This window comes from Epinephelus moara, chromosome 16 (genome assembly GCF_006386435.1).
Source record: "Epinephelus moara isolate mb chromosome 16, YSFRI_EMoa_1.0, whole genome shotgun sequence".
Lineage (NCBI taxonomy): Eukaryota > Metazoa > Chordata > Actinopteri > Perciformes > Serranidae > Epinephelus > Epinephelus moara.
The window spans coordinates 30,811,425-30,837,701 of record NC_065521.1 but is presented as its reverse complement, the minus strand read 5'-3'; the positions used below and the strand labels follow the sequence as shown (position 1 = coordinate 30,837,701).

General features: G+C 41.7%; 1 protein-coding gene across 3 annotated transcripts in view; it reads right to left on the bottom strand.

Annotated features, from left to right (window-relative positions):
• Positions 1 to 26,277, bottom strand: part of LOC126402752 (glutamate receptor-interacting protein 2-like) — a 44,450-nt gene that overhangs the window by 4,219 nt on the left and 13,954 nt on the right. For all 3 annotated transcript variants that reach the window (XM_050064985.1, XM_050064986.1, XM_050064987.1), the window contains exons 6-22: positions 26,151 to 26,226; positions 25,415 to 25,560; positions 22,047 to 22,194; positions 21,788 to 21,957; positions 18,186 to 18,314; positions 17,787 to 17,948; positions 15,592 to 15,778; positions 11,047 to 11,192; positions 10,869 to 10,949; positions 10,490 to 10,553; positions 9,925 to 10,070; positions 8,099 to 8,243; positions 7,656 to 7,795; positions 4,968 to 5,150; positions 4,705 to 4,864; positions 1,908 to 2,022; positions 1,329 to 1,553 (exon numbers count right to left, since the gene is read on the bottom strand). In XM_050064985.1, the coding sequence (XP_049920942.1) occupies positions 1,329 to 1,553; positions 1,908 to 2,022; positions 4,705 to 4,864; positions 4,968 to 5,150; positions 7,656 to 7,795; positions 8,099 to 8,243; positions 9,925 to 10,070; positions 10,490 to 10,553; positions 10,869 to 10,949; positions 11,047 to 11,192; positions 15,592 to 15,778; positions 17,787 to 17,948; positions 18,186 to 18,314; positions 21,788 to 21,957; positions 22,047 to 22,194; positions 25,415 to 25,560; positions 26,151 to 26,226 (2,423 nt within the window). The remainder of the gene's footprint in view (positions 1 to 1,328; positions 1,554 to 1,907; positions 2,023 to 4,704; positions 4,865 to 4,967; positions 5,151 to 7,655; positions 7,796 to 8,098; positions 8,244 to 9,924; positions 10,071 to 10,489; positions 10,554 to 10,868; positions 10,950 to 11,046; positions 11,193 to 15,591; positions 15,779 to 17,786; positions 17,949 to 18,185; positions 18,315 to 21,787; positions 21,958 to 22,046; positions 22,195 to 25,414; positions 25,561 to 26,150; positions 26,227 to 26,277) is intronic.

Below are 26,277 nucleotides of genomic sequence, written 5' to 3'. Positions count from 1 at the left end.
AACGGTCTGCTGGAAAACCAAAGATCAAGGACGCGGCGACGCGGCCCTGCCACGGCAGCCGCCCGTGGGCAACCAAATCAGTCTCCAGCGTGCCGCTGTCCAGCAACCTCGAATCTGTAGGGGAGGGGGGGCGGACACGACTCGCGGCAGTATTTAGAATTTGAGTGCAGTAACCGTTTTGGCCACATTCTTACATACAGCGCCTTTAAATCAATAGGTTCATTTGTTTTGGAGAGGAAGAGACCTCTGTGGATAAACTGGCTCCCTGTAAAAACCTGAACACTGATGGAATTCTAACTCTGAGAAGTTTCAGCTGGTTGCAATGTGAAATCCTCACTGCTAGATTGTAAATCAACTTGTACAGCACCTTTCTAAGCACCTTTCTCAAGTGGACGACCTGCTCTACCTCCTTGAGCCACATCCACACCTACTAGATGGATCCTGGGTAGGATCAATCTGATGATCAATACTGATGTTAGAGAAGAAGCTTTTTTGGTCCCATCATGTCAGATATGACAGAACAAATGTATATAGTTTTTGCCACATGTTGTTCGGCTGCTTTCATGACACCCCACCTGTGTGTACCAAGTCATACCGTAGCACTTCAGTTAGACACCCAGTCCCTTTTACTAGCCTGGTGTGGCTTCACATTTGGACAAATAAATGCCTGTCTCAATTGGACGCCTGATCTTGTCGCCAAGCATTTCATTTTATGTAATAGAAGTTCTTTGGATGTATAAAACCAGGTTGTTGGCTAAATCAAATTATGTGTCCATTCCTAGATTACCCTGTAAATTATTCATATTCCTTTAGTCTGTCCCAAATATAGGCCCGTTTATTTCAGTGATTTAAGCAAATAATAGCCTGGGCTATTACATGAAGTTTTACGGTATGTCAATGGTACATGGTGCCCACCTCACCACTAAGTGATCAAGGCAGCAGTAGACCAGCAACTTTCATGTTCTGCTAGGTAAAATTACTGTTCTTGTCAATGGAGTCTGGTGGGATTGAGAGAACGGCTTCAGGTAGAGGACGGCAAGGTAAAACAGTGAAAGTATTTTAAATACAGTGCAAACTAACTAACTGATATAGATTTATTTAAGAGGGCCTTTTTTAGGTGGCTGAAGACTGACCAATTAGGCGGCATTATCGGGGTACCATTTTATTTTGTGTTCATGATGTGGGGGTTTTTGTACCTGGAAGTTACTTCAAAAATGATTCGGTTACTTAGAATGAATATGAGTTGATAACATTCAGTGGCTGATTGATCAGAGCACCCTTCAATTTTTGTTGTTTGCTTTGAAACAATTTATGCTAACGTGAACTACCTTGTGCAGTGCCAGAGGGGTAGGGGACAAAATATCAGAGGGGTCCCCTCTGCCCCGTGACGGTACGTCTCTGGCTCCAGTCGACATGTTCAGGTTGCTCTTGTTGTTAGAGTCGCTGTGCAGTCCCTCCCTCTTAATGGGACTAATTTCAGACTGGAACATTGAGTCGTCGTTGGTCTTTGTCTCCTCTAGGTACAGACTGAGAGCGCTACCTGTCATGGATGCCTGAAAGAGCACAAAATCAGGGATTATTAAAGCATCACGTGTTAAAGAGAAAAAAAGACTTCCATTTGGACAAGTGAAAACATCCAAATACATAATCTCTCATGAGGTGTTCACAGAGACAGATTAGAGGCCAGGGCGTTGCAGAAAAGCCTTTCTGGGTCAGTATGGCAGCAGGTGCCCGACGCTGCTTGTCAGATTTAATAACAGATTACGCACTCTGGCGATTATCATAATGCTTCATCTGGTATTGTCATCTAGGCCGACACCGGTCTATGAATACGTGAGTAGGACAAAACAGATGGAGGAGAGGAAACAGGAGCAGGAAGGCGGGGTGGAGATGACAGGCCAGCTTACCTCCAGCTCCCTGAGAATCTCTGACTGGCCGCAGGTCTCAAGGTCCTGCAAAGCCTGGGACCAGAAGCTGTCCTCCTGGTTCAGGGTGCCATGGCAACGAGGGGGGCTGACGAATCTATGACAACGCAGGAACCAGAACATGAGAGCAGCCCTGCAGGTCTTGAGGTTGGTGCCGCTTACAAAAGGCAGCATGGGAAATGCAGTTTTTGTGCTGCGTGCTGGAGGAATCCCTTTGAAAACCTCTCAGGACCACATTGAGGGTTTTACTGTAAATTCTCTCACTTGTGGCGAACGCTGAGGAGTCCACTACATTAGATAAAACCTTTAAAAGAGTTCACTTCTACAAAAGTAACGTCGCCCCCTCCGCCCCCCCAAAAAAGCAGAAAATTGAAAGCATGTGACACAAAAGTTCAGAAAAAAAATGAAGTGTGAAGAGACAGATAAGGCTGATGTATCCTTGGGCGCTTTAGGTGCTTTCTGTGGAAACGTTTTTGTTGTGGACAAGGGGTGACAGAAAAAGATGCATCTATGTGAAACACCAAAGAGCTCGTGGGCAGTTAGTAAAGCAGATGAGAGAGAGAATACCTGAGAAAGAAGAGAAAAGGACAGTTTTGGAGAAGCACAAAACACGAAAGCATACAACACAAAATGAAGAGAAAATAATTCAGACAGTGCAGTTTGACTTTGTCAACGAACCCAAAGAAGGGAAAAGAAAAATCACAGAAGCTTTAATATATTCACAGTGGTGGAATGAACTCAGATCCTTTACTTCAATAAAGTACCAATACCACGGTTTTTAAATTTCGTCTGATCTTTGTTGTTTTGTGGAATATTGAATAATTTTTAGGCCTTAAACTGTTATATAAATGAAGCAATGTCAGAAGTTTAAAAAGGTAAAAAGTCTCTTTACGAACAACTTAAAGACATCTGTAACATGACAAGAGGATGACTGTTTTTTTTTGTCAGAGGTCGCAAGCCAAAAAGGTTGGAAATCCCTGGTTTAATCTTTAAAAGAATACTTCATCCCCCAAAATGATCATCTGAATATTAATTACTCACCATATGTTGAATTTAAGTCATTGAATTTGTAAAGAAAACTGTTTTTCTTGGATGCCTCCACAGTGAATGAAGAATCCAAAAACGGGGAAAATTCTTGATGAATTGAATGAACAGGGGGCCGCGTTTAACAACAGCAAAACTATATGGAAACATCACGCAGGCGGTCACACAACTGCAGTATAATCCAAGTCTCATTTATGCAGTGGTATGCTCAGTACTTCCTAAACAGTTCATGCTTGCCCAGGTGCACAATAGGGGTTAGCCATATCATCTCATTCACGATAATGCCGGTATAATTTTTTATAGGATATAAAAAAAAACTTATTTTGTTGCAGTTCTGTTACATTCTTAAATTAATAAAAAAAAATATCAATGTCAACATCATCAACAATGTTACTCAGGCTGCTACGAAATATTAATTGTCTTCGCCCGTCACTTACACCTCTACTATCTTTGGCCTCCCTCTCAAGTGTCTTCATAAACTCCAGTTGGTCCAGAATTCAGCCAGCCGTATCATTACCAGAACCCCCTCCACAGATCACATCACTCCAACTTCACTGGCTTCCTGCTGAACGTCACATCAATTTCAAGATTCTGCTTATCACCTTTAAGACCCCTCATAATCAAGCCCCTTCTTACCTGTCTGAACTCTTTCATATCTACACACCCTCCCGTACTCTTAGACCATCTTCTGCACTCCAACACACACCACCATCTGCCGCTTGACTACCGTGGCTTCTAGAGCCTTCAGCCATTCTGCCCTCCGCCTCTGGAACTCTCTCCTCCACGATTTTCGCAATATTGACTCCCTCTCCACTTTCAAATCCCACCTGAAAACACATCTTTATAGGATTGCATATTCGGTCTGTGAAATGTTTATTTCTGCTGTTCTGCTGGACATTTTAACATGAGGGGTCTATGGGGATTGACGCGCTCTTGGAGCCAGCCTCAAGTGGCCATTAGAGAAACTGCAGCTTTTTGCTTTGACTTTATTTGCTGCTCTGTTTAAACTCTGCTTGTGCATTCAGTGGGAATACCTTCCAGCCTTCAAGCTTGTTCATTGACCAGGAGTTCTTCTGTCATCCACCCACCCATGTTCCTCAGCAGTGAAAAAGCTCAAGGTTAGATTTCAATGGAATGTCAATTCAAATGCACCCATCCATGTGTGAGACTGTTCACGTTTTAGCGGAAATGAATGTGTTTGGGAAGTACCTAGCACACAACTGGATGAATGAGGCTCAGATTTTGCTGCATGAGTCGTACCAGAGTTTATAAATGGAAATTTTGATCGAGTTTTGCCAATAAATGCGGCACCATTCATCAAAATTTTTCTCATGGCATGTGAGAAAAAGTTTTCTCCAAGAATTCAATGTAACACGGGGTAAGTAATTGACAGACAAATGAATGTGTGTCTGAATATGTGTTATATTACCTATAGGATTATCATGTGTTTTATCTGTAGCGAGACTAGTATCTATATCTGTCAAAAACATGTGATGCAAAATTACAATATGTCCCTCTGAAATCTAGCACAGAAGACGTACAGCATGAAATTTCCTAAAACAACACAAGTCCAGTTCTTGAATAAATACACTCAGTTACTTCCCACCACTGTTAGTACACAGAACATGATTTAAATTAAATATGCTGTTTACTGAGAAATCATAAACACTTAAAGCTACACTGAAGCAAGATGTAAGATGTAAACAGGAAGGGAAGTGCAGGCCTGTGCACTCACCCTGGTATCTTGTCCCACTCATCCTCAGTGAATCTCCCGTCGTACAACGTTGCGTGGTGGACCAGGCCTGCAGAGCTGGAGCTGGTCTGGCTCCTGTGTTTTGTGCGTCTCCACTCATTTGGATTGAGCAGTATATCGGATGCTTTGTGAAGATATGTTGCTGAAAAATAAAAAAAAAATAAAAAACAAGAAAATTAACTGAACTTATCAGATAAGACAGGAAATTGGTAATTAATAGACAACAAGCATCCAGTGGACCTCACCTTGGCTACTGTAGCCCGCGTCGAACCCTGAGCTATCCCAGGAGCTCATAGCAGAGTCTATACTGGGCAGAGTGGCAGAGTAGACCTCTGAGTGTTTACTGGTCTTCTGGGAGTCTGTCAGGTCATCCTCTGTGTCACTTAAAAACCCAGCTACTCTGTCAGGAGGCCGCCGGCCATCAGACTCTGGGAACGAACAGTGAGTCAAATCATTGTTAAACTAACATTGTTAGTTGTTGAACTAACTTATTTTCGTCATTTTACAATTTTATTTTTTCTGGTTTGTACACTATGTCTCCCTGTTTTTAATATGTCTATGTTCTCTGTCTCTTTTTCCCTTTTCTCTTTTCCTTCTCTTGTAAAGCGCCGTCCATATAAAGCATAACCTGTATTTAACCAGGATGTCACATTGAGATTAAAACCTGTTTTACAAGTGAGATTGAGCCAAAACAGGGTCAAATTGCAGCATCCAACGCATAACAGGACAACAACATCAAATCAGGCACAATAGGTATGACTAAGAATACATTACGTAACACAGTGCAGTAACAAAGCAGCAATATTCACAAGCTGCAGCAGCGGGGTATTGTTTGTGACCTTGTGAGTTTTTGTGTGTGTTTGTGTGTGTCATCGTAGAAAAATGTGCTCCTCGAGACACCTATTGTAGTGTGAACTACCACTGTAGACGTTCCGAGTATTTTGCCAGGTGTTTCTATGCCTGTCTGTCTGTGGGCTGATGTTGACACTACAATAGTGTAGCACCCGTACGTGACACAGTAATGAAACTTCAAGGCTGTGTACTTGAGATTACAATGAAGTCTGAGTTTGAGTGTGGGTGTGGTCTGAGCAGGGGGGTCGAGAAGTAGGGGGATAGGAAGCAGGGAAGGCGCCATTGTCCCCCACTCCCTATATTATTCCGCATTCGTTTCACGTGCAGATTCCTGTATTGTGGCTGGAGTGATGCCAAGATGGTCTCTAGTTACTCATGTGTTTGTTAGTTAATAGAGGCGACTGCAGCCAGCAGTGACCATGTTCATTATTCTAAGTTTAAAATCATTAAAGAGATAAGGATCTCTCTAACTTTTTGAAGTGTTATGTAAATAAAGTTCGCTGTCTTGCAGTAGGATCAAGAGAATGATGAACAATTGCCGAACGACAAAGGGAAAATATATATCTGACTGTTGGCTTAAAGGTCCAGTTTGTAAAATTTAGGGGGATTTAGTGGCTTCTAGCAGTGAAGTTTGTGGACTGCAACCAACTGAATTCCTTCAACATTCAATAGACATTCAGTTCAGTGCGCTTTTTTTTCCATTTCCACTGTGAAGAGTTGTGGATGGTACCAATGGAACCGTTCCGTATCATCCCCATTTTTGGTCCCCCCTCTGTTGGGGTACCTAGCACACAGATCTGGTACTAAAAGGTGGAGCTGTGAACACTGCAGTATGTAGATTGGTCGGTAGAGGACGGTCACTCTGCTCAGGGCTGAGTTGTGGCTGGTTTTGAGGCTCATGTAACCACTGTTCATACCATGGAGAGTTTTATTAGTAGACTATAACTATAAAATGAAAGGATGTTTTGTTGCCTCTTGCAGCAGAACAGCAGAAAAAATAACTTTATTCACTGGGCTGACTGCCGGCAACTTTTAGGTGGAACATTGACTTGTAATGTTACTCAGATGAAGACGTGAATCCATTAGCACAACCTTAAAATTCACTGCCAACTTTGACCATTACTTTAGTTTCTATATGACATACACTTTTAGTAATGAGTGGATCTTCAAGCGTTTAGAATTATATATCAATTCTGACCGGGTTGTGTGTACTGCGTATATCCCAATCCTCACTCTGAGAAAAAAAAAGTGTTGCAGAGCGTTGTTCATGTGAGCTTGCCTGAGAAGGACTAAATGGACAAACCTGCTATTTTTAAATATCCCATGGAGAGAGACTCTCACTGCAGCCTGTTTTATTTTGTTCTGAAAATGTCAGCGTTTAGCCTCATTCTGTGGACAATAAACGAGGCACACATAAAGGAGGAAATACAGTAAGTGCTGGATGGAGCAGTGAGTGACAACAACCCCACCCACATAAAAGAGTATTGATTGCAGTGGAAACGCTGGGGTCTCGGTACCATGTCTGAAGGGTTGGATCCACAGGTACCATACCGAAAGTGTTTGGAGGAGACGGGGCTTTAGAGCCACTGTAAAAACTGTAAAAACATGATGGTGTAATATAGTGATCTCCACAGGCGAGGACCTGCTCCCTATGTGGATATAAACGACTCAGTTTAAGGTAGCGAAAACACCATGATTCTTATTTTTAGGTGATTATACACTAAAGAAAATATACTTATATTCCATTTCTGCCAATATACATCCCCCTAACACTGGACCTTTGACTGGGATGCCCTTTGCACAAGTGAATGACCAAGCTGGAAACCTTTGATTCATAGGACATGTTTTAGATCTATCAAACAAACAAATGGAATGTGAAAAAGTGAATGTTTTGTACACAATGCATCTCTATTTATTTCAATATTTATTTTCCTCCATTTTTCTTGGCTTTTCTTCTTTTGCCTATACTTTTGTTCCATTTCATTTTTAAATTGTTTTGGTCTCAATCTGCAACTGTTTCTGTGAAATAAGTTTTTGCAAACCACTATAAGTAATCAAAAGGAAATAACTAAAACACATACGGTCGGCTTGTTTTTTGATCTTGAGGGTGACGGACTCCCCGGCCATCTGCAGGAGGTGGATGGCCTCACTCAGTGGCTTTCCCTTCAGACTGACCCCGTTGATGGCCAGGACTCGGTCCCCTATATGGATGGCCCCGGTCCTGCAGGGTTAGGAGAGCAGAGGAGACAGAGATACCAGACTATACCAGACAGTACCGACAGGCGGGCCGGTGGAAACCTGTCAGGCTGCCAGTGCGCCGACTGGGACGGAAACAAAGAGGCTTCTTGTTGTAGAAAAGGACGAGACAGACATTGTTTACTGTCTTGTTTACTCAGAAAAAATCCAAAGGGGACCACTACTGATTTGTGCAGCCTTAGCCTAATGTTAGTATCACCATCTTCTCAAATAACTGTCTTTACCCCTGACCTTTCATTCCTCACCTCTCCCCCTGTTCTTCTCTCACCTCTCTGCCAGGCCCTTCTTGGTGAGGCCAGAAATGACGATGGGGTCAAAGGGCTCCTCTGTGCCAGAGATCGTGATACCCAGTGGTCCGTTATATCTCTTCAGCTCAACTGTGTAGATTATAGAGCCAGACATCTCCAACTCATCTACAACACATGGAGGAAACCGTAGATACCGCACATAAGACTCAGGAAAATATAGACATAGGTTATCCATGGAGACCTATACTACATCTTACAGATGTTAAAAGTGTCTAGTTATTTCCTGTACTTTTTGTTTTTGGAAATGTGTTCATGGCTCTTTATCATTTTAACTAGATTGAGCTATAACCCAGTTTCAGCTCTCTGTGTTCTATTTGAAAATTCAGCCTTTACTACTCAACATAGGCTGCTGCTTGTAGGCTCTACAGCTGCAAAAAAGACAAGTTTAAAAATGTGGTACACATTAACACCCCCTTTTCACCAAAATCAGTACATGTACAAGGGTTTTTTAAACACGGGAAAACCTGGTAAAAATAGGCAATTTATGATAGACATCTTTCTTAACATGTTTATGAAAAATGAATCGATTATTGGTGCGAAAAAAAAAAATGGTTAAAGCAAATCATTGTTACTTGCAACCCTAGTCCAGTGGACCACCATCAAAGGTCACCAGGAAAATCTGAGGGGTTGTGAGGTTATAAACGGGGTTGCAAAGAGGAAAAACAAGTTTAAAAAGTTCAGCAACACAAATTTGAGTTCTTTTTCTTTTTCAAAAAGGAGCTGCTGGTTTAATCTTTGATACTGTTGTGTATTTTATTAGCTTATCATATGTTTTTATATAAAATATTGACAAGACGACTTTTAAATAATTGTAATGGAGTAAAGAGTATAATATTGCCTCTGAGATGTAGTGGAGTTAAGTATTAAGTATTGCAACAAATGGAAAAAAATTAAAGGAATACTCCACCCACAAAATAACCATTTGATCAAAACACATGTATTTTTGCTATAAACTCACTATTTAAAACATGTATGCATGTGAGAAGAGCACCTGGGCAAGTGCATGCATTTTGGACTCTGCTCGTGTAGTCATTAAGCAGAAGTGCTTAATGCTAAATGCTTGTGTCTGTTACACCGCCTGTTTAAGGTGGGAATATTATGCCGTTGTGCTGCCCCACCGTTTTGCATATAAGGTATGATCACAGAATGGGGGGGACATACTGGTCGTACCTTAAATCTACCACAGCAGGTAGTAACAGTGCTGAAATGGTGTCTGTAGAAACAGGATATGGGCGGAACAGGTGTGACATTTTGACGACGTGTTATACGTGCAACCCACTATGGGAGATTTAAAAATGAGCTGTTAGCAATTAGCGGCTAACTCAAAGACTTACTATCCAAGTAGAGGACCAGATCAGCTGCCATTTGACAGGGACGATAAATTATTGTTGTTGCCTTGTTAATGCCATTGCTGTTATTTAGAAAGCGCTGCCGAAGTGTACGTTATATTTTACATTAGAGCCTGACGTTGCTGTCTTACATGTCACGCCCGTCACACCTCTTTTGATTCCGCAAAGCTGCTATGCAATGTGTAATCACACACTGGAGCCTAATGATGCCGCCGTTGTTTGGTTCTGGGTAAAAATGCAAAGGAGGCATGAAGAAGAGACGTTGTAGTGGCTCTCCAGTGCGATCTCTGTGTAAAAAGGGCTACTGATATACAAATGATCCTTTTGTGGGAGAAGTATTCGTTTATGTACCTCAAAACTGTACTTAAATACTTGAGTAAATGTGCTTGGTTTCTTTCCACAGGTTGTATGTTTGACGTTTTAAGGGACTAATGTACCAATGTTGTCCTCATCTTTCTGGATGCGGAGTTTGACCATGTCCTCAGCCTGCTGCAGGACGTGCATGGCGTCCTCCATGGTGCAGTTCTCCAGACGCACACTGTCGATGGCCAGCAGCCGGTCTCCTGGCTCCAGAGTGCCTGTTCTAGCGGACACAAAAACGAGAGGATCACAAGTATCAACTGGGCCCCGGGAGCTGCTCCTCCTGACTCACTGAGAATCCTATTAGCGTTAGTGTCTCAGTGGGATCCTCGGGGGTCACCGTAACCTCACCCTCAACCTAATCAACACTGAGCCCTTCTGAAATGTAGCTGCTCTGCCCTACTGATCCAGTTTTGATAGCTCAATCCAATTAGGCTTGTATTACACAGTGGATTCACAAAACAATTTTATTTTGCTCATGAAATAATCCCACATAAGCCTAGAAAACCTAGTTCACCCTGACTGTTAAGTGTTGAGTAACAGTGTCTCCTTAATGTGACCTGAAAAGCGTTGTTGTATTTACAAAAAAAACTAAACATGTACCTAGTAATATGATTATTTCTGTGTGACGTTGGGACATACCTGTGTGCTATGCTTCCTTTTCTGATGTCAGAGATGATGAGGGGCTTGCCAGGTTTCTTACTTGCTGGTGAAAGACAAGAAAATAAAGTGTGTTTTTATTCTAGGACATTTGATACGAGGATAAAACCATTTGAACTCCCTTTTCTTTTTGGTGCACTAATCATACTCAGCTTCCTGTTTGTGTTTGCCCAGAGCACAAAGAGTAATGATGAATGCTGGTACAGGCCTGTATTATTCAGAGGTAATGAGGTATGTGCCCTCGTGGAGTTTTATGGATCACAGGACATTGATTCAAAAGAAGATTTACAGTTTGCGGGTCTGTTGAGTATTATTGAGCAACACTGCCCCCTGCTGTGTGTCACCTTCATAACAAACTCACCACTGATGGTGATGCCCAGCTCCACTCCTCTCCTCTTTGGTAGTTTAACGTGGAAGGTGCCGCTGCTGGGAACCACTGACTCTAAATTGGGATTTGAAGTGAAGATAAATATCAGAGGAAAGACACAAATACGCTGAGAGATTTCACACAATAAGAATTTATCTTCACAATTTGATACCTGCGACATCAAACTCAATCTCCACTGTGACTTTATTGGCCAGAGCGGAGTCTCTGAGCAGCTGATGGGCTTCCTCCAAAGTGCCATCTTCAGTTGGGATCCCATTAATGGACAACAGTCTGTCTCCGACCTGCAGCAGCCCACACCTCCACACAGAAAACGCACACAAAGAGCCTTAGAGTGGAAATAAAGCTCATGTGAGAGACTGTTGCCCCCCACAACAGTTTGTATGAAATGAAATGAAGTAAAACAAAATAAGATAAAATAAAATAAAATAAAATAATATAAAAATGTAATTGTGTGTAAACATTACAAAATAATGTAAAAAAAACCAAACTTGTTAATAATTAAAATTGGGCTTCAACTAACAATTATTNTGTGAGAGACTGTTGCCCCCCACAACAGTTTGTATGAAATGAAATGAAGTAAAACAAAATAAGATAAAATAAAATAAAATAAAATAATATGAAAATAAAAATGTAATTGTGTGTAAACATTACAAAATAATGTAAAAAACAACAACTTGTTAATAATTAAAATTGGGCTTCAACTAACAATTATTCAAAGTATTGAAGTGAAAAATTACCATCACAGTTTCCCAGAGCCCAAGGTAACGTCTTTAGGTTAATTATTCATTCAGAGGGTGTCACTAGGATAAATATCTTTTTGACAAGAGACCTGAGAACAAACTACATACTGGTATATAAAATAATTACTTCTTTTTTTTTTTTTGCAGAAACAAGTCTTCCCCAGCTTCATTGTTTAGTCCAACCAACAGTTATAAACGCAAAGCTATTGAATTAGAAATGATATAAAACCAAATACATATCAATTTCTCACAAATAAAGGAATACTTCACCCCTGAAATGATCACTTGTGTATCAGTGCTGAGCAAACAACTGGAAAAATGGAAGTTGGATTATACTGTGTGAGCTGTGTGAGAGTCTGTAAACAGATGTTTTGATAGAGTTTTGCTGTTGTTAAACGCAGACCGCTATGACTTCAATTCATCAAGATTTTTTGTATTCTTCATTCACTGAGGAGACGTGAGAGAAACAACATTGCCTTCATTAACTCAGTGTAACATGGGGTGGAAAAAAATGATACACAAATGATCATTTTGGGGGGTGAAGTATTCCTTTGAGGCTGGATGCAGCAAATGTTTGTCATTTTTTGCTTCAAAAAATACTTAAATTATACAAATGTCTGTTGATAAACTAATCGATTGATCTACTAATGGCTTCGACATGCCCACACTAGTATCAGCAAGGCTTGTGATTTCTGCTTTCAGTGAAAAGGGTCTGATGAGTGACACACTGAGCCGATGTGACACCACATGTCACATAGGCTGAACGTTTAAAATGCCATCTATAAAATGATATGGCCTCTGGACTTTACGTAAACACACTGAGCACTGACCTTACTCGAACTTGGAAAATCACCTCAGCAAAGCGAGTGCTCGTACGGATTAAAAAAAAAAAAAAAAATCCCACATATCACACATTTAATCAGACCCCTAATTGCAAGGGCAAACACCGAAGCACTGTCAACTGATATTAATTCACTAACCACCGCTGCTCATTAACCTTGTGTGGAGGCTGAGACACCAACATCACAGTCGGATGCTGTACTTGAGTCACTCCTGTCCAACTGCTGCTGGACTAATCGTGTTACAAGAGCCAGGGGACACGGCCCTGCACAGACACCATCATTAATCTTGCAAGACAAGGACAGATACAACACACTGGCCTGATCAGAGCTGTGTGTTAATGACACTGCAACATGCAGTGCTGATCAATTCAGTACTTCATACCAGTAGGGAGGTTTTTTCACCATTAAAAAACACTGGCTGGATCAATGCCTCATGTCTAATGTGTGATAAATTAACTTCTGGAGACGACCGTTCCATGAAGATCGTCAGACTTAAAGTAACTGTTGTTATAAATAACTGAGAACATCTGTTGACCTCATTACATTTTGGGCAGTGACCTCCCTCACTAAAGAAATAAACTGTCATGCCAAGTGTTGTCGAGCACTTACGATTTGGGCTCGTCTCGTGACAGGAACTGAGAACTTTCCAGTTAAAAACTGGTTCCAAATTGTCCAATCCATCGCCTCTGAGCTTATAAATTTCTTTCTTGATGCTGGCATGTTTTTCAGACATTTTCATATTGCATAACTATGACGTCAGACTCATTCATTTACGCTGCTGGAAACTTCTGACAAGAAGGAGTCATGGCGGAGATAAAGAAACGGTCCAATGCGTGGCTTCATTTCATAAAGAGGGATAACAACAGTGCAGCTTGTAATGTCTGCTAAATGATCATTTTGAGTAATGGTGGAACCCCCAGCGAATGGTGACAGACTGTTGCTACAGCTAGCTTGACTCGCCCATCAGCTCCCCCTTTCATGCTTGCTGCACAGTGTTAATTCAGCGAGGAACACTTTAGTCAAAGACAACTTTTATTTCCATTTGCAGTGTTATATTTGGCGGTATGGCTCTGTTCTGGGGCCTCTACCTTTCCTAGGCCTACGCAGAAGGGTCCATGTCATTGGTCCGACAGCCCATTGGTCCGACATCGCATTAGTCCGACGGTCCGCAGTGCTGAACGGCTCCCGGTCAGCTGGGAAAGGCTTGATGGGGGCTTGAGGTGAAGCAGGCTCACGGCTTATGTGTTTGTCACTTTCTTTTTCATTTTAACCCACACCATGATCTTTTCCTGACCCTAACCAAGTGGTTTTTGTGCCTAAACCTAACCAGACCTTAACCACAGGGCATCATGATGATGTCGGAACAACGGGACTTCGGAACAATGGGTTTAATATGGTCGGAACAATGGGATGTCGGAACAATGGGCTGTTGGACCAATGGGCAGTTCCCACGCAGCAGAAAGCCCCAAAAACCCCAAAGCACACCTCTCCACATTTCCATGCACCTACATGGAAAGCCTAAGGCGGGGAGAGCAGCAGCAAAGATCCCCTGGGAACAGAACAGAGCAGCATCAATGACAAACAGAAATGACACTGATAAGTCAGACACAACATAAAAAAGGAGGAGCTGGGGTGGAGGTGGGTTGCAAAGCAGCTTGCAGAGGAAGCAGCAAAGGTGGGTTGCAAAGCAGCTTGCAGAGGAAGCAGCAACAGTAGGAAGGCCAGAGCAGTTTAAATAGGGCCTTGAATGAGATTTGGTTGCATAGAAAGGAATCATGTGATCTATCAACTTCCATCAATCAGCTGCTCCATCAGTTGAATGGGCTGTTTGACATCAGCTGATGTAGCTGGGATGTGAGCTGAGCTTAACATCGTGTCCTGTCTGAACTAACACTATGCTCAATTTTTGTCAGCGAAAATAAAAAACATTCGTTGATAACCTGCTTTTCATCACCCAAACAAGACTTAATCTAAAATTAAAAGTAGCTTTTGTAAAATGAGAATTATGACAAAACGTATATAAATTGTCATGAACATATAAAAACTAAGTGATAATGTAGAGACGGACAGTGCCTATAGGTGAGAAGAAATCACTAAATTTAAAAGTAAATTAGGTGCCGCAATTAACACTATTCATTCTGCACAGGGTGTAGTCATACCTAAGGAATCAATATGGGAATCAATAAAGAATTAAACTGATGAGCAGAATCAATAAGGGCTTTGATGTCAATAAAATCTTATCAATTCCCGTCTCCTTAAAACAAAGCAATATCTACTTAAGACACACTGTTATAAGTTATATAGCCTACTTACGTTTACCAGTTGTGACCAGTTCAACCACAGACTGTTTTTCTTCATGCTTTATTTGAATATTTTGACTTCTGAGCCTCATTTAGATGCAAAATAGGATGTATGCTCTACAGGATGACGTTTTTCCTGCAACTCCACTCATGGATGAGAGGCTCGTTCTTGTGACAGCACAAGATGTAAACATTAATGGCTTCTCCTCTGCTGAGCTCTAACATTAGTGGTGCTAGCTAGTAGTAGGTGCACACTTCCTACTGTGCAGTGATACAGTGATACGCGGGTGTAGTTTGGTAGAAAGAAAAATAGTTCCTACATGAAGCTGCTCACAACAAGGTCTGTGGATTATCTTGAGTAACCGGGTCATGATTTCTGGAAAGAGACATTTTTTCAAGTATATTTTTTAGCACTTTAAGCACCACAAGTCGAGTGCCGTCTAGTTCCATTATACTGGAGAGAAGGCAGACATCTCTACGGCCGTTATCTCCAACACTCAACAACTCACACCAAAAAATCTAGACTGATGAATAGGCACAGGTAAGAGGAAAAATATGTATTTTTTATTTTGGGGTGAACTGTCCCTTTAATTATCTTATGGCTCTCTGTAGGTCCTGACCTCATATTTGGGAACCACAGTGTGAGACAAACGCAGCTCTAATGCGCCTGCCTTCAGCTGAAATACTCATTGAGACATGAGGCTAAAATTATCCTTTTTTCACATGTGGCTGAATGATTAGCACTGCGGCCGTCTGCTTCAAGGTGACCCCCTATATGATGCTTGTTTACTCGTTAGGTGTCTCAGTGTGTTACCTCTCAGCTGGGCTGTCGGGCTCAATAAAGCGGATGACTGGGGGAGCGGACAGGGTTTCTGTGGCAAAGACACCCCCCTGCAGCTGGATCCCAAAACCTGTGAGCGGATCCCCCCTCAGGACGACCTCGCTTGTTTCCACATGAAAAACCTGCCCCCCTGGGCCAACAGAGCTGGACGCCAGAGATACTGAGGGACGGGGGGAGGGAGGGGACACATCAGAGAGAGATATTAGTGGAGAAGTGGCAGATGAATGGAGCAAGAGAGGGATTGTGGGAGACAAAAAAATGGAGAAGGATAAAGGGAAGAGACGTGCACCCACAGAGATGACATGGGGATGGAAAGGCAATGAGTCAGAGATTACGTCAGTCATGTTTACGTCAGTGATCAGTCAAGTCTGTTCACACACTGAGAGGGTGAAACAGGAGCTAAAGGTGTTTTAACAAAGCTGCGAAACATGTTTAAAGGTTCAGTTCACCTAAAAAAAACAACAACTCAACCACAAAAAAACAAACATACACTGCCATTCAAAAGTTTGGAACTGCCTGCTACAAAAGCTTGACTGGGTGCAGTCAGATGTATGGGAGCGCTTCTCTATACTTCTGAATGGTCTTTCATGTTGTAGAAAGTCCTTTGTACCAATAATGTTACTTTGTATGAAGGGATTGTTTTGTACATGAACAAAGCTTTACAATGGTTCAACCAGACTGACATTAAGACACAAAGATCCTTCTGAGCTACAGTTCAATAAGAAAAGAGGAAGTCACCGGTTATTGGTAAAAGAAACTGGAAGTTTAGCATCAAACTGTGCCGATTTAAAGGTCTAATGTGACGTGAATGTGATTCGTTTTGCAGGTTATTTAGAGTTGAGTGGTTATGATTGTTATTTTTTAAAGAAACTTCTTTGTACTGAACAAATATTCTCTATAAAAACTGCAGACAGTGAAGACAGGGATGGTGAAGTCTGTGGATTATCTTCATTTAACAATCACTACATTTATTGCAGCTCTGTTATGCTGTAGGGGGCATTTTGCTGGCATAGCTCTGGAGCCATATGTGGCTCTTTATGGCTACCTTTGAAATTATATGGGAGGTATTACTTTTTATTCATCATTGTTGTAGGCCGAAAGGGTTTCTTAAATTCTCCAACTGTAAAGGTGTGTAGCCTATACACGGAATAAAAAACATTTTAACATTTCAACAACTAAAATGTGCTTCGTCAGTCGATGACCTGGTGCCTTTTCCTCTATATTTTGCCAAACCTCAATACCAATGGTTGTTCTTGAGTCTCCCTAGTTATGAATTCTAAATCCAAAAAAGGTTAAAAGAATTGAGAATTCAATAGTGGGTAGAGAGGTTAATCTGCTTTCACAACCAAAATTGCAAAATAAAAGAACCAAATAATCATAAAAAAGTCCACTTCAACATATTAGTGAATGCTCATTTAGACCTGTTGGCTAATTTAGATTTAATAGGCTGTGTTACCTTCATTATGAGGCTCATATATGTTTTTGGGGGCTCCAGGCATTTTCTTTTTCTTCTTCTTTTGGCCAAAATTAGCTCGTTTGACAGTAAAGGCTGCAGACCCCTGCCTTAAAGGGAAGGTTCGCTGCAAATCAATACAAAGTTGTTCTGACTGATCGCCTTTATGCTATGATGAAACATTTCTATCCTGACGGGAATGGTCACTTCTGTCCATATATATAGATATTAGATATATACACCCACAAGTCTGTATGTTTGCAAAATCAAATAAAGGCCATTCCTAAAATGAGTAAACCAACCCAAGTTTGAATGATATTCCCTGCAGTGATAAATGAAAACGTAGATATCTGCTTTTGCAAACAAACCCCTCATATCAAACTGCCAAAAAGTAATAAAAAGGTGTTTGGATGGCGGAGATGTCTGCAGAGACATGTTCAATTCTGTGAACATCACAAACAATCCCTTTCACCTCCACTGTATTAAGCTGGAGACAAAAATCTTATCAACATACACCCATTTGCCAGTTTATTATTAGGTGCATCGAGCTAAAAGCCTGACACTACAGTCCTGCAGAAAATACAGAGAGGTGGTTCTGATATTTAGCCGACCCTCATTGAAAAAAATGCTGTGGGTAAAACAATGTGTTTAATTTAGTTGAACTGACCCTTTAATGTGGTTTAAAGAAAAGGAAAGAGTAGACAGTTGGTCATACATGAGCTTTTGTGGTCCTTCTTCCTGTTCCTCCTCTTGCCCGTGGAGCTGCGGGGGCTGGTGGGTGCGATCGAAGGGATGGGGCAGGGCAGCGTGTTGCTCCCCTGGCTGCTGAAGCCTGAGGTGGCTGTGGAGGAAGGGGAGAAGCCACCACTCACCAGAGCTGAAAGGAGACATAGCACTAAACGTATCAAAGGGCTGGTACAGTCGGATTAAAACCATATTTCATTCACGTCCACAGCAGCAGCAGCACACGCTCATGTGAACATGCAACAAAAGAAAGAACTGTGGTAACAGTGTTGGAGTAAACCTCTTGGAAAAGATTTAACAAACGCGGTGAAGAAAAGGCTCCTGCTATGGTGTCTTGCCAGCAGCAGTGCTGTCACAAGTGATAACTTACATTTGCAGTGGTCCTGCTGGTTGTGTGGGTGGCTTGGGCTGCTCCATGTCTTGCTGTGGCTGGCATGTGGGGGATGGCAGTAGTTGCTGCTTTGGTCCCAGTGATGATGGTTGCTCTTCTGCACTTTTACTGCAGCAACATGGAGGCAAACAGATCCATTAAGTAAACCAGATCCACTCCTCTGTTGTGCACGTTTCTAAATTTTACCCATGAAATCATGCTTTCATTCCCATGTCTAAATTTGCACCACGCGACGCAGTGCCTGGAGGTAATAATTCAGAGCAGGGTAATTGATATTTGATGTTTTCGTCATGGTACACTAGATTAAACCCTGTGGTTTAATGTATTTTGATGAGCATCTGAGAATCAGTTAGACACACAGAGCTGAACTGGCTGAATGGGCTAAAAAAAAAAAAATCTTACTTTTACTAGCAAGGTTCCAAAACGCTAAGTGCAAACTGGAGATCATTTTTATAATTTCATTTTCAAAAGAACGCGGTGCAGAAAGACTCTGAGTCAGTTGACCGCTGGGCATGGTGATGTTGTGATACTGGCTGTTAGCAGACATGTGGCTTGAACTTGATTGGGCCCAGCTGAAAGCTTGATTGCTGATGATGCAGGGAGTCTGCACCTCATTGGCAGACAGCTTGATCTTAACATGTTCAATTTAATCCTGTGTGATTTGTATTCATGTGGTTTTTATTTAGCAATTCTGTTGACTTCCCCACTTTGAATGAAAAAGAGAGCACGGATCGTTGTTAATTCTGAAAGGCACTTTAAGCCTGTATAAACAGTACATTCAGTCAAAGCGTATCTGTGAAGCATTCAAAGGGAAACAACTGACCTCCTGTATGACACACACCTCAATAATTAACTGTCCTTTACATATTCATGCAGCTAAAATTGTCACAGAGCGTTACATGTGACAGTAATCCGCGCTGCTTCATTTGCAGGGGTCTAATCTCTAACAACTTGCTCACACGGATGGAGGATTTGCTGGAAACATGGATGACTGCAGTAGAGCCTGGGACGTTTGCCATGTTCAGGGAACCTGGTTAAATCCAACTCATATGTAATCAGAATACAAGCGGGAGAACCCCCAGCCCTTTCCGGAGAACCAGTGTCTATCGGACTCAATCAAACCTGTGAAGCTTCAGCTCTGACGGCTTATGTTAAGCTCACCTAGGGGAAGCTCTCCAAGAAATGGTGTTTTCGATCAACGCCGCTGGAAAGAAACATTAACTTCTAATCTCTCAGTGGCCATATCAGTCTTATTAAATCCCCAGAGGAGATTAGACAAATTGCATCTTATAATCATGGCTTATCCTGGGGGGAAAGAAGCTGTGAAAATATCGTTTTATCATCACGCCATGATGCCTTATTCAGGAAGTGAATCATTATTGAATTGAAATTTCAGAAGATACATGCCTGTCATTTGATAGAGAAGTGATGACTGTGCTGCATGTTGTATTGAGACTGTTCAGTGGTCAGCAGGAGCCATGAAGTTCAAGTATTCATTTGTAAGCGCTCATCAGAGGATTTAAAGGGAGAGTTCACCCCAAAAATCAAAAACAGACATTTTTTCTCTTACCTGTAGTGCTATTTATTCTCAGTCTACATTGTCCTCAGTGCACCAAATAATATATTTGAAAGACTCTACAGCAATGTCTCTTTCCAGAAATCATGACCCGGTTACTCAAGATAATCCACAGACCTTGTTGTGAGCAGTTTCATGTAGGAACTATTTTCTTTCTACCAAACTACAACCACCAACCGTATAACCGTGCAGAAGTAAGCATGCGTCTACTGCTAGCTCACCTAGCACTACTGAGCTAGCTAATGTTACATCTCACGAGCACAAGCCTCTCATCCATGAGTAGATGCATGCTTCCTTCTGCCAAGAGATACACTTGGTGCAGGTCAGTAGACAGAAAATAGTTCCTTCTAGTGTTGTCACAATACTGGAATCTAACTTCAATACAATATCTTGAAAAATATCAACATTCAATACCATTCTCAACACCATACGTTTGACATTAAAGCACACAATCTAAGATTTATATTTAATGATAAATGAAACATGACAACAATAACCTTTCCTTTACTGGTTAGGACTGTACTCACTACTGGTAAACAGTAACAATAATTAAAACGTTTTTACATTATTGAAAACGATATTCGTCTTGTGGTAGTGCACACATTCAAAAGACAATAAGTGCTAGAAAAAAGCAAAACAAAACTGTGCCGCAAAATCCTATATGCAACCAAAGTGAATGAGATGAATGACGAGGAAAAAAAGCACTTTGAGTGCGAGAGAGGAGGTGGGGCTATGGGGGAACTGCAGCGGTGTGTGTGTCAACCCACTGTTAGGGAGAAGAGAGAGCGAGAAACTACTATTGATAGAATTGATACCAACAAAAATGAGTATTGAAACCATTTAAAATAGAACTGACATGTATTGATAAGTCAACATATTTGAAAACATTAGTTCTTCAATGAAACTGCTCACAACAAGATCCATGAATTATCAGAGTAACCAGATCTTGATTTCAGTAAAGAGACATTGCTGTTGAATTTTTCAAATGCACTATTTTGAGGTATGAGCACCACAAGCTGAGTGCCATCTAGTTCTATTATATTCAAAGGAAGGCAGACATCTCTGCGGCCGATATCTCTGACACACAGCAACTCACACCAAAACAATCTAGACTGGTTAACAGCACTACAGTTAAGAGGAAAAATATGCATTTTGATTTTGGGGTGGACTGTCTCTTTAAGCCTGTGTAAATATAAGACACTGATCAAAACAAAATAAGTACACAAGGATAAAAGTCAGATAGAAGTTTGGTAAATAAAAGTGAAGACTGGATCAGGGGAAAAAGAAGAAACTGTAGAAGAAAGCACCCAGTGACCCGCAGAGAAGACTAAACTACATCTTATTTCCTTTGTCATGCTGTATGATTCTTTCCATGCTCACATGTTAAGGAGTCCCTGCAGCTGCTGACCCAGAAATAAGTCTGCAGAACATGGCACGAACATGATCTCTGACAGAGAAAGTGTTTACAGTGTTTGTGAGTATGTGTGTGTGTGTGAGAGAGAGAGAGAGAGAGTGGCTTGTCGGTATGCATAAGAGTGTGTGCCTAAAGGCAGAGGGGTTGTGGCTGGCAGCGTACACACACACACACACACACACACGCTGATTCACAGTGCATGGGAGAAGGCAGCTGAGAGGCAGCCAGGCTCTTTACAGCTGTAGGTGGAGTCGAGAGAAGTCACAATACGTATGGTGACTCCAGCCTGTATATTCTCCACAATGTACACAAAATATTTAAATGGTGTGGTGCTGAAATGATTAGTCCATTAGTCAGCGTTGTCCTCAGTGAATATTTTGCATTGCCTTGTACATTTGTTTGTGGGCTCTGGAGACTTGTATTGGGCATTTTCCACCATTTCAGACATTTGACAGGCTAAACAATATATTTATAAATTCAAAAGAATCACACGTATCACTCCCTCTTTCACTGCTGATTGTCATATCTATCGGATGCCTTTTTCTGTTGCAACAGATTTGCTGTGTTTTCTGTGTCACTTCCTGGACATACCTGCATCTTGCGGCCTGACGGGGAGTCTGCTCTGACTGGCCGGGAGAATCTCCAGTTTAACAACATCAGAAGTGCTGGCAAGTAGCTGCGTGGCCTCCATCAGAGAGCAGTGCTCTGCGCTGGTCCCGTCTATAGACAGAAGGATGTCACCTGCGTGCAGCGCTCCACACCTGAGACAGTGAGAACAACTGTGTCAGGAAACCTTTCGTTTTACAACAAATTGTGTGTAAAGCAGTATACTGCAAGATGTAAGTCCCACCTTTCCACCACGCTGGCTGGCTTTATCTTGTCAATAATAATAACTTGTTTGCTCCTGTATATTGTTGTGGTGAGGCTGATCCCGAGGCTGGTGGAGGGACCTTTCACTATCTCCACCAGCAGAGGGCCCGAGGCTTGCTGCACTGCCTCTGAAACAGATCATACACACAGATATGAGAGAGGCCTGTAAGATTACTGGATGCAGCTACAGCCACAAACACAACATGTTAATATGTGTCTCTTTTACAGTCTTAACCGATGATGAACAGACCCCCCAAAATATGAGCACACTGTCATCAGATTTACATTACACGGATTTCCTGACCTGCTGATGCAGTGACTTTGCCTTGAAGACCAAAGTGGATTACACTGTTTTTCAAATAGTTTGTATTACTCTGTTCACTGTATAAATTCTCACACGCAAAATACTGCACATTTTCCAATTAATTTGGCATTAATCTTTTCATAACGCCACAAAAACTGATAACAGGTTTGGATTTAGTTCACTTACACCACAGGTGGACAAAATGTTTTTCATGTAGGTATCACAGTTACTGAATATGGTCTTGATAAACATCAGAGAGGGACAATGGGATGTAAAATATACTGGAAGTGTTGTCAGAGGAGGAGGTGGACACAGAGGAGCAGAGAGACGACATGCTGCCTTTGAGGACATCACAGCAGAGACATGTTGGGGAGGGCTGCAACATGCCAGAAATAACATTTAACAGTAAAAGAGAAAACATGTTTTCTCTAAATGGTCCCTAATTCATAGGATTTTTATTCTACTGGGACATTTGCTTATACTGTGTTTTTATTTTAATCATTTCTGTTTAATATTATTTTTTACAAAAATGATCTTCACTGTGAGTGGGGGAACACCAGAGGGGTGCAAAGCTGTGAACACTACACTGGTGTAACTGGTGTTTGTATAACATGAGTTTATTCAGTTGGCTGTAGAGGATACTGGGTTATTGTAGGCAAATCTCAATGAGAAATGACAAAAAGAAATACAACTTATTGCCCTTTGGCACAGCTCCTTAAACATTTAATTGTTCTGACGTAATGACAAACGGACATACCATTTTGAGTGCAGCAGGGAAGGTCTTTAGCGGGAGAAATAAAGCTTGTACTTTATTTAACCAGATAAAAGTCTCAATGAGATTAAAAGAGGTTCCTGGCCAACACAGCAGCATAAACATTGTTGCAACAATAAACACAAACAGACAAATACAACTGTCACACACCACAAATGAGCAAGCACATCGTCTAGTTAAAATGCAGTACATAATAATACATTAACAGGTACAATTTTCTAAAATGATTTCAGTGAATATTTTAGGAGCAGTAACAGTGTTCACAGCAATGGAGAAAAACTTTAACTGACTTAAACTGAAGAATGAATGCAGGGTGCGAACTACAGGTGAGCTAGGGGGGGCTTGGCTCCTCTTAATAAGACATGAGCGCCCATGAAAACATCCATTCTTTATCTGTAACTGCTTATCCTATTCAGGGTCCAGGGTCACAGCTGACATTGGAAGAGAAGCAGAGTATACCCTGGACAGGTCACCAGACTATCACAGGTCTGACACATAGAGACAGACAACCATTCAAACTCACATACGGGCAATTTGGAGTCAACGACTAACCTAACTTGCATGTCTTTTGACTTTAGGAGGAAGCTAGAGCACCCGGAGAAAAAACATGCTGACACTGGGGTGTAGCACCAAAGTTTGGACCCAATGAATATGTGTTCTCTGTGGGCCCCTCCCGCCCATCCTCTCTTGATCTGTCTCTCATATTCACCTTTTGAATTTTTTTTGAAGGTCAGTTTTCCTTTCTTTCTTTCAATCTTCTCTTTTTTGGGAATTCGGATTTCCCTTTCCCAGAGAAAGACAAAACAGTGTACGTTAGTGCTCCAGCAGCATAAGGAGTCACTCACTCTGCTCTGGCTGAGTTTACAGATGAATCCTGGTGCAGAGGTGGACTAAACCATTCTGCGTCTTTGAGAGGTGAGAGGAGCCTCAGAGAGCTTCCATAATTTTCATACAAAGTTTAGTCTTTTAACCACTTTATACAGCCAATTTTCACTCAGTTAAGGCACTATAATAAGTACAAAATTTGCAGATTAAACCAAACTATTCATTCCAGGCTTTTCAAGGACTCCCCTCCCAATGGGGCCCTTTGTAATCAGTCCCACTTAAACCTCCAGTATGATGCACTTGCATGCAAACTCCACATAGAAGCCGGCAGGTTCAAACCCAGAGCCCTCCTGCTGTGAAGCGACAGTCCTGACTGCCCCACCTTGCCGCCACCTGAAGACATGATTTGTAAAATTTTGGAGGGTCTCTAACATACTAAGAACATGCTACTTTTGCTGTGCATCTTTATTCCTCTGTATCCTCATTATCATGGGTCATATGTGAAATCAGGCTATTATTGATGTATGCTTCATGCATGAGAGTGATTCATCACTAATTCACTTTAATAAAGATACCGGCATGCACGCTATATGCCCGTGTGGAGGTTTGATGTGGTCATTAACTGAGTATTAGAGATCAGATGTGTTGACAGAGAGCAGGCAGGCCAACATGCTCTCAGCTATGAATGTTTCTGAAAATAAAGTGAGCTACCTCGAAGGCCGTGGTGTAGTTTGCGCTCTGAAATCGTGTTTTAATTTCTCCCATTTTCTAAAATGTTCCTTATAATTTGTGAACCCTCTGACTGGTTTAGTCTGGAGGCAGGAGGTTTGGATCCTAAACTCCCACATACAGAGAGATAATGTGTGTCAAATGTCCTTGGTGACCTGCCCTATTTTGCACAGAGCAGTTTGTGATCTTGTGAGAGAATTAGTCACCATGACCAAACGGGGGTTATAATCTGTAGTGAATTCCTGTCTTCAGTGGCATATTTTACTACTCTTTGACCCAATGGTGGGGATATATATATTTTTTTTTTACATAAAAAAGATTTGATTTGCTCTGTACACTTACAGTCAGACTGATCTGTGTTTATTCCTTTTCACAACACCATTTGTACCATTCACTGTGTTATATTTCATCAATAATTCACCTGCAGTAAAAGCTCCTCTGATACAGATGAGTAATATTCATTTTTTAAATAGATTAAGATTGAACCTGCCATGATTCAGGAGTGAAGAGAGATCCACACACTATAATAAAACACTGACTATTACCCATCTACCCTTTCCCTGTTCAATGTGTGCTCTTGGGCCAGTGTGACTCCCCTGGTGGCGTCTCCAGCACCGACACTCACTCACATCCACGCTGCCGAACGGCCACATTATTTACCCTCAGAGCAACGCTGCCCTACCATGCCTCCACATATTCCCTGTGTGTGTGTGCTCACCCATGACAGAGACGTCATACTCAATCAGGAACAGAGCTTCCTGGCCGCTCTGCATCAGCATGGTCAAAGCGTCGGCGTGCTTCTCTCTGTTTAAAGGCATCCCGTCGACGCTCAATACTCGGTCTCCGGCCTTCAAAGTGCCCTCTCTGGAGAAACGCGGGAGGAGAAAGGAGGCAAAATAATAAAACACGGGCGACCGGCTCGAGATGCTCATACAAGCGTTTAAGCACCAGTCACAGTAAATCATTAAACAGTTCCACATGAGTGTTCCCTCCCAGGTGAGATGAAGGATAAAAGAGATAAGCTGCTGTAAAGTCTTTGATGGTGAATTATGTTTGCTCCAGTGTTCTGGTGCACTTGGTTTTCGTAGGGAAAAGTAAAATGTTGCATTAGCCTCAGGATGAGCGCTGCCCTTTCTGTTTTGAAGATGTTTTATATGTGTCACAGCCACAATTCAAGCGCCGGCCTGAGCGTAAAGACATAATGTGCATAGAGATGTTGTGGATCTAAAGCACAATTCTCAATCATCTAATCCCATATGGCTGCGCATAAATAGTTTCATTGCTGTTTTAGTAAAACACTTCCATTAGTCCATACATCTAAATATAAACATATAGAAACATGCATGCACGCACACATACAATCATTTGAATAGGCTCATTCATGCATGATCGAGACTCGTATATAGCTCCACATGTATACACACAAACACTAACTCATCTAGCCACGTCCTCACCTGTCAGCAGGACCTCCAGGCCTGACGTATGTAACCACCAGAGGACGAGACCTGCGCCAGTCCTCGTGGAAGCCTCCTAAAAACAAACAAAACACACAACATAAATCAGTGCAAACAGCTTATTATT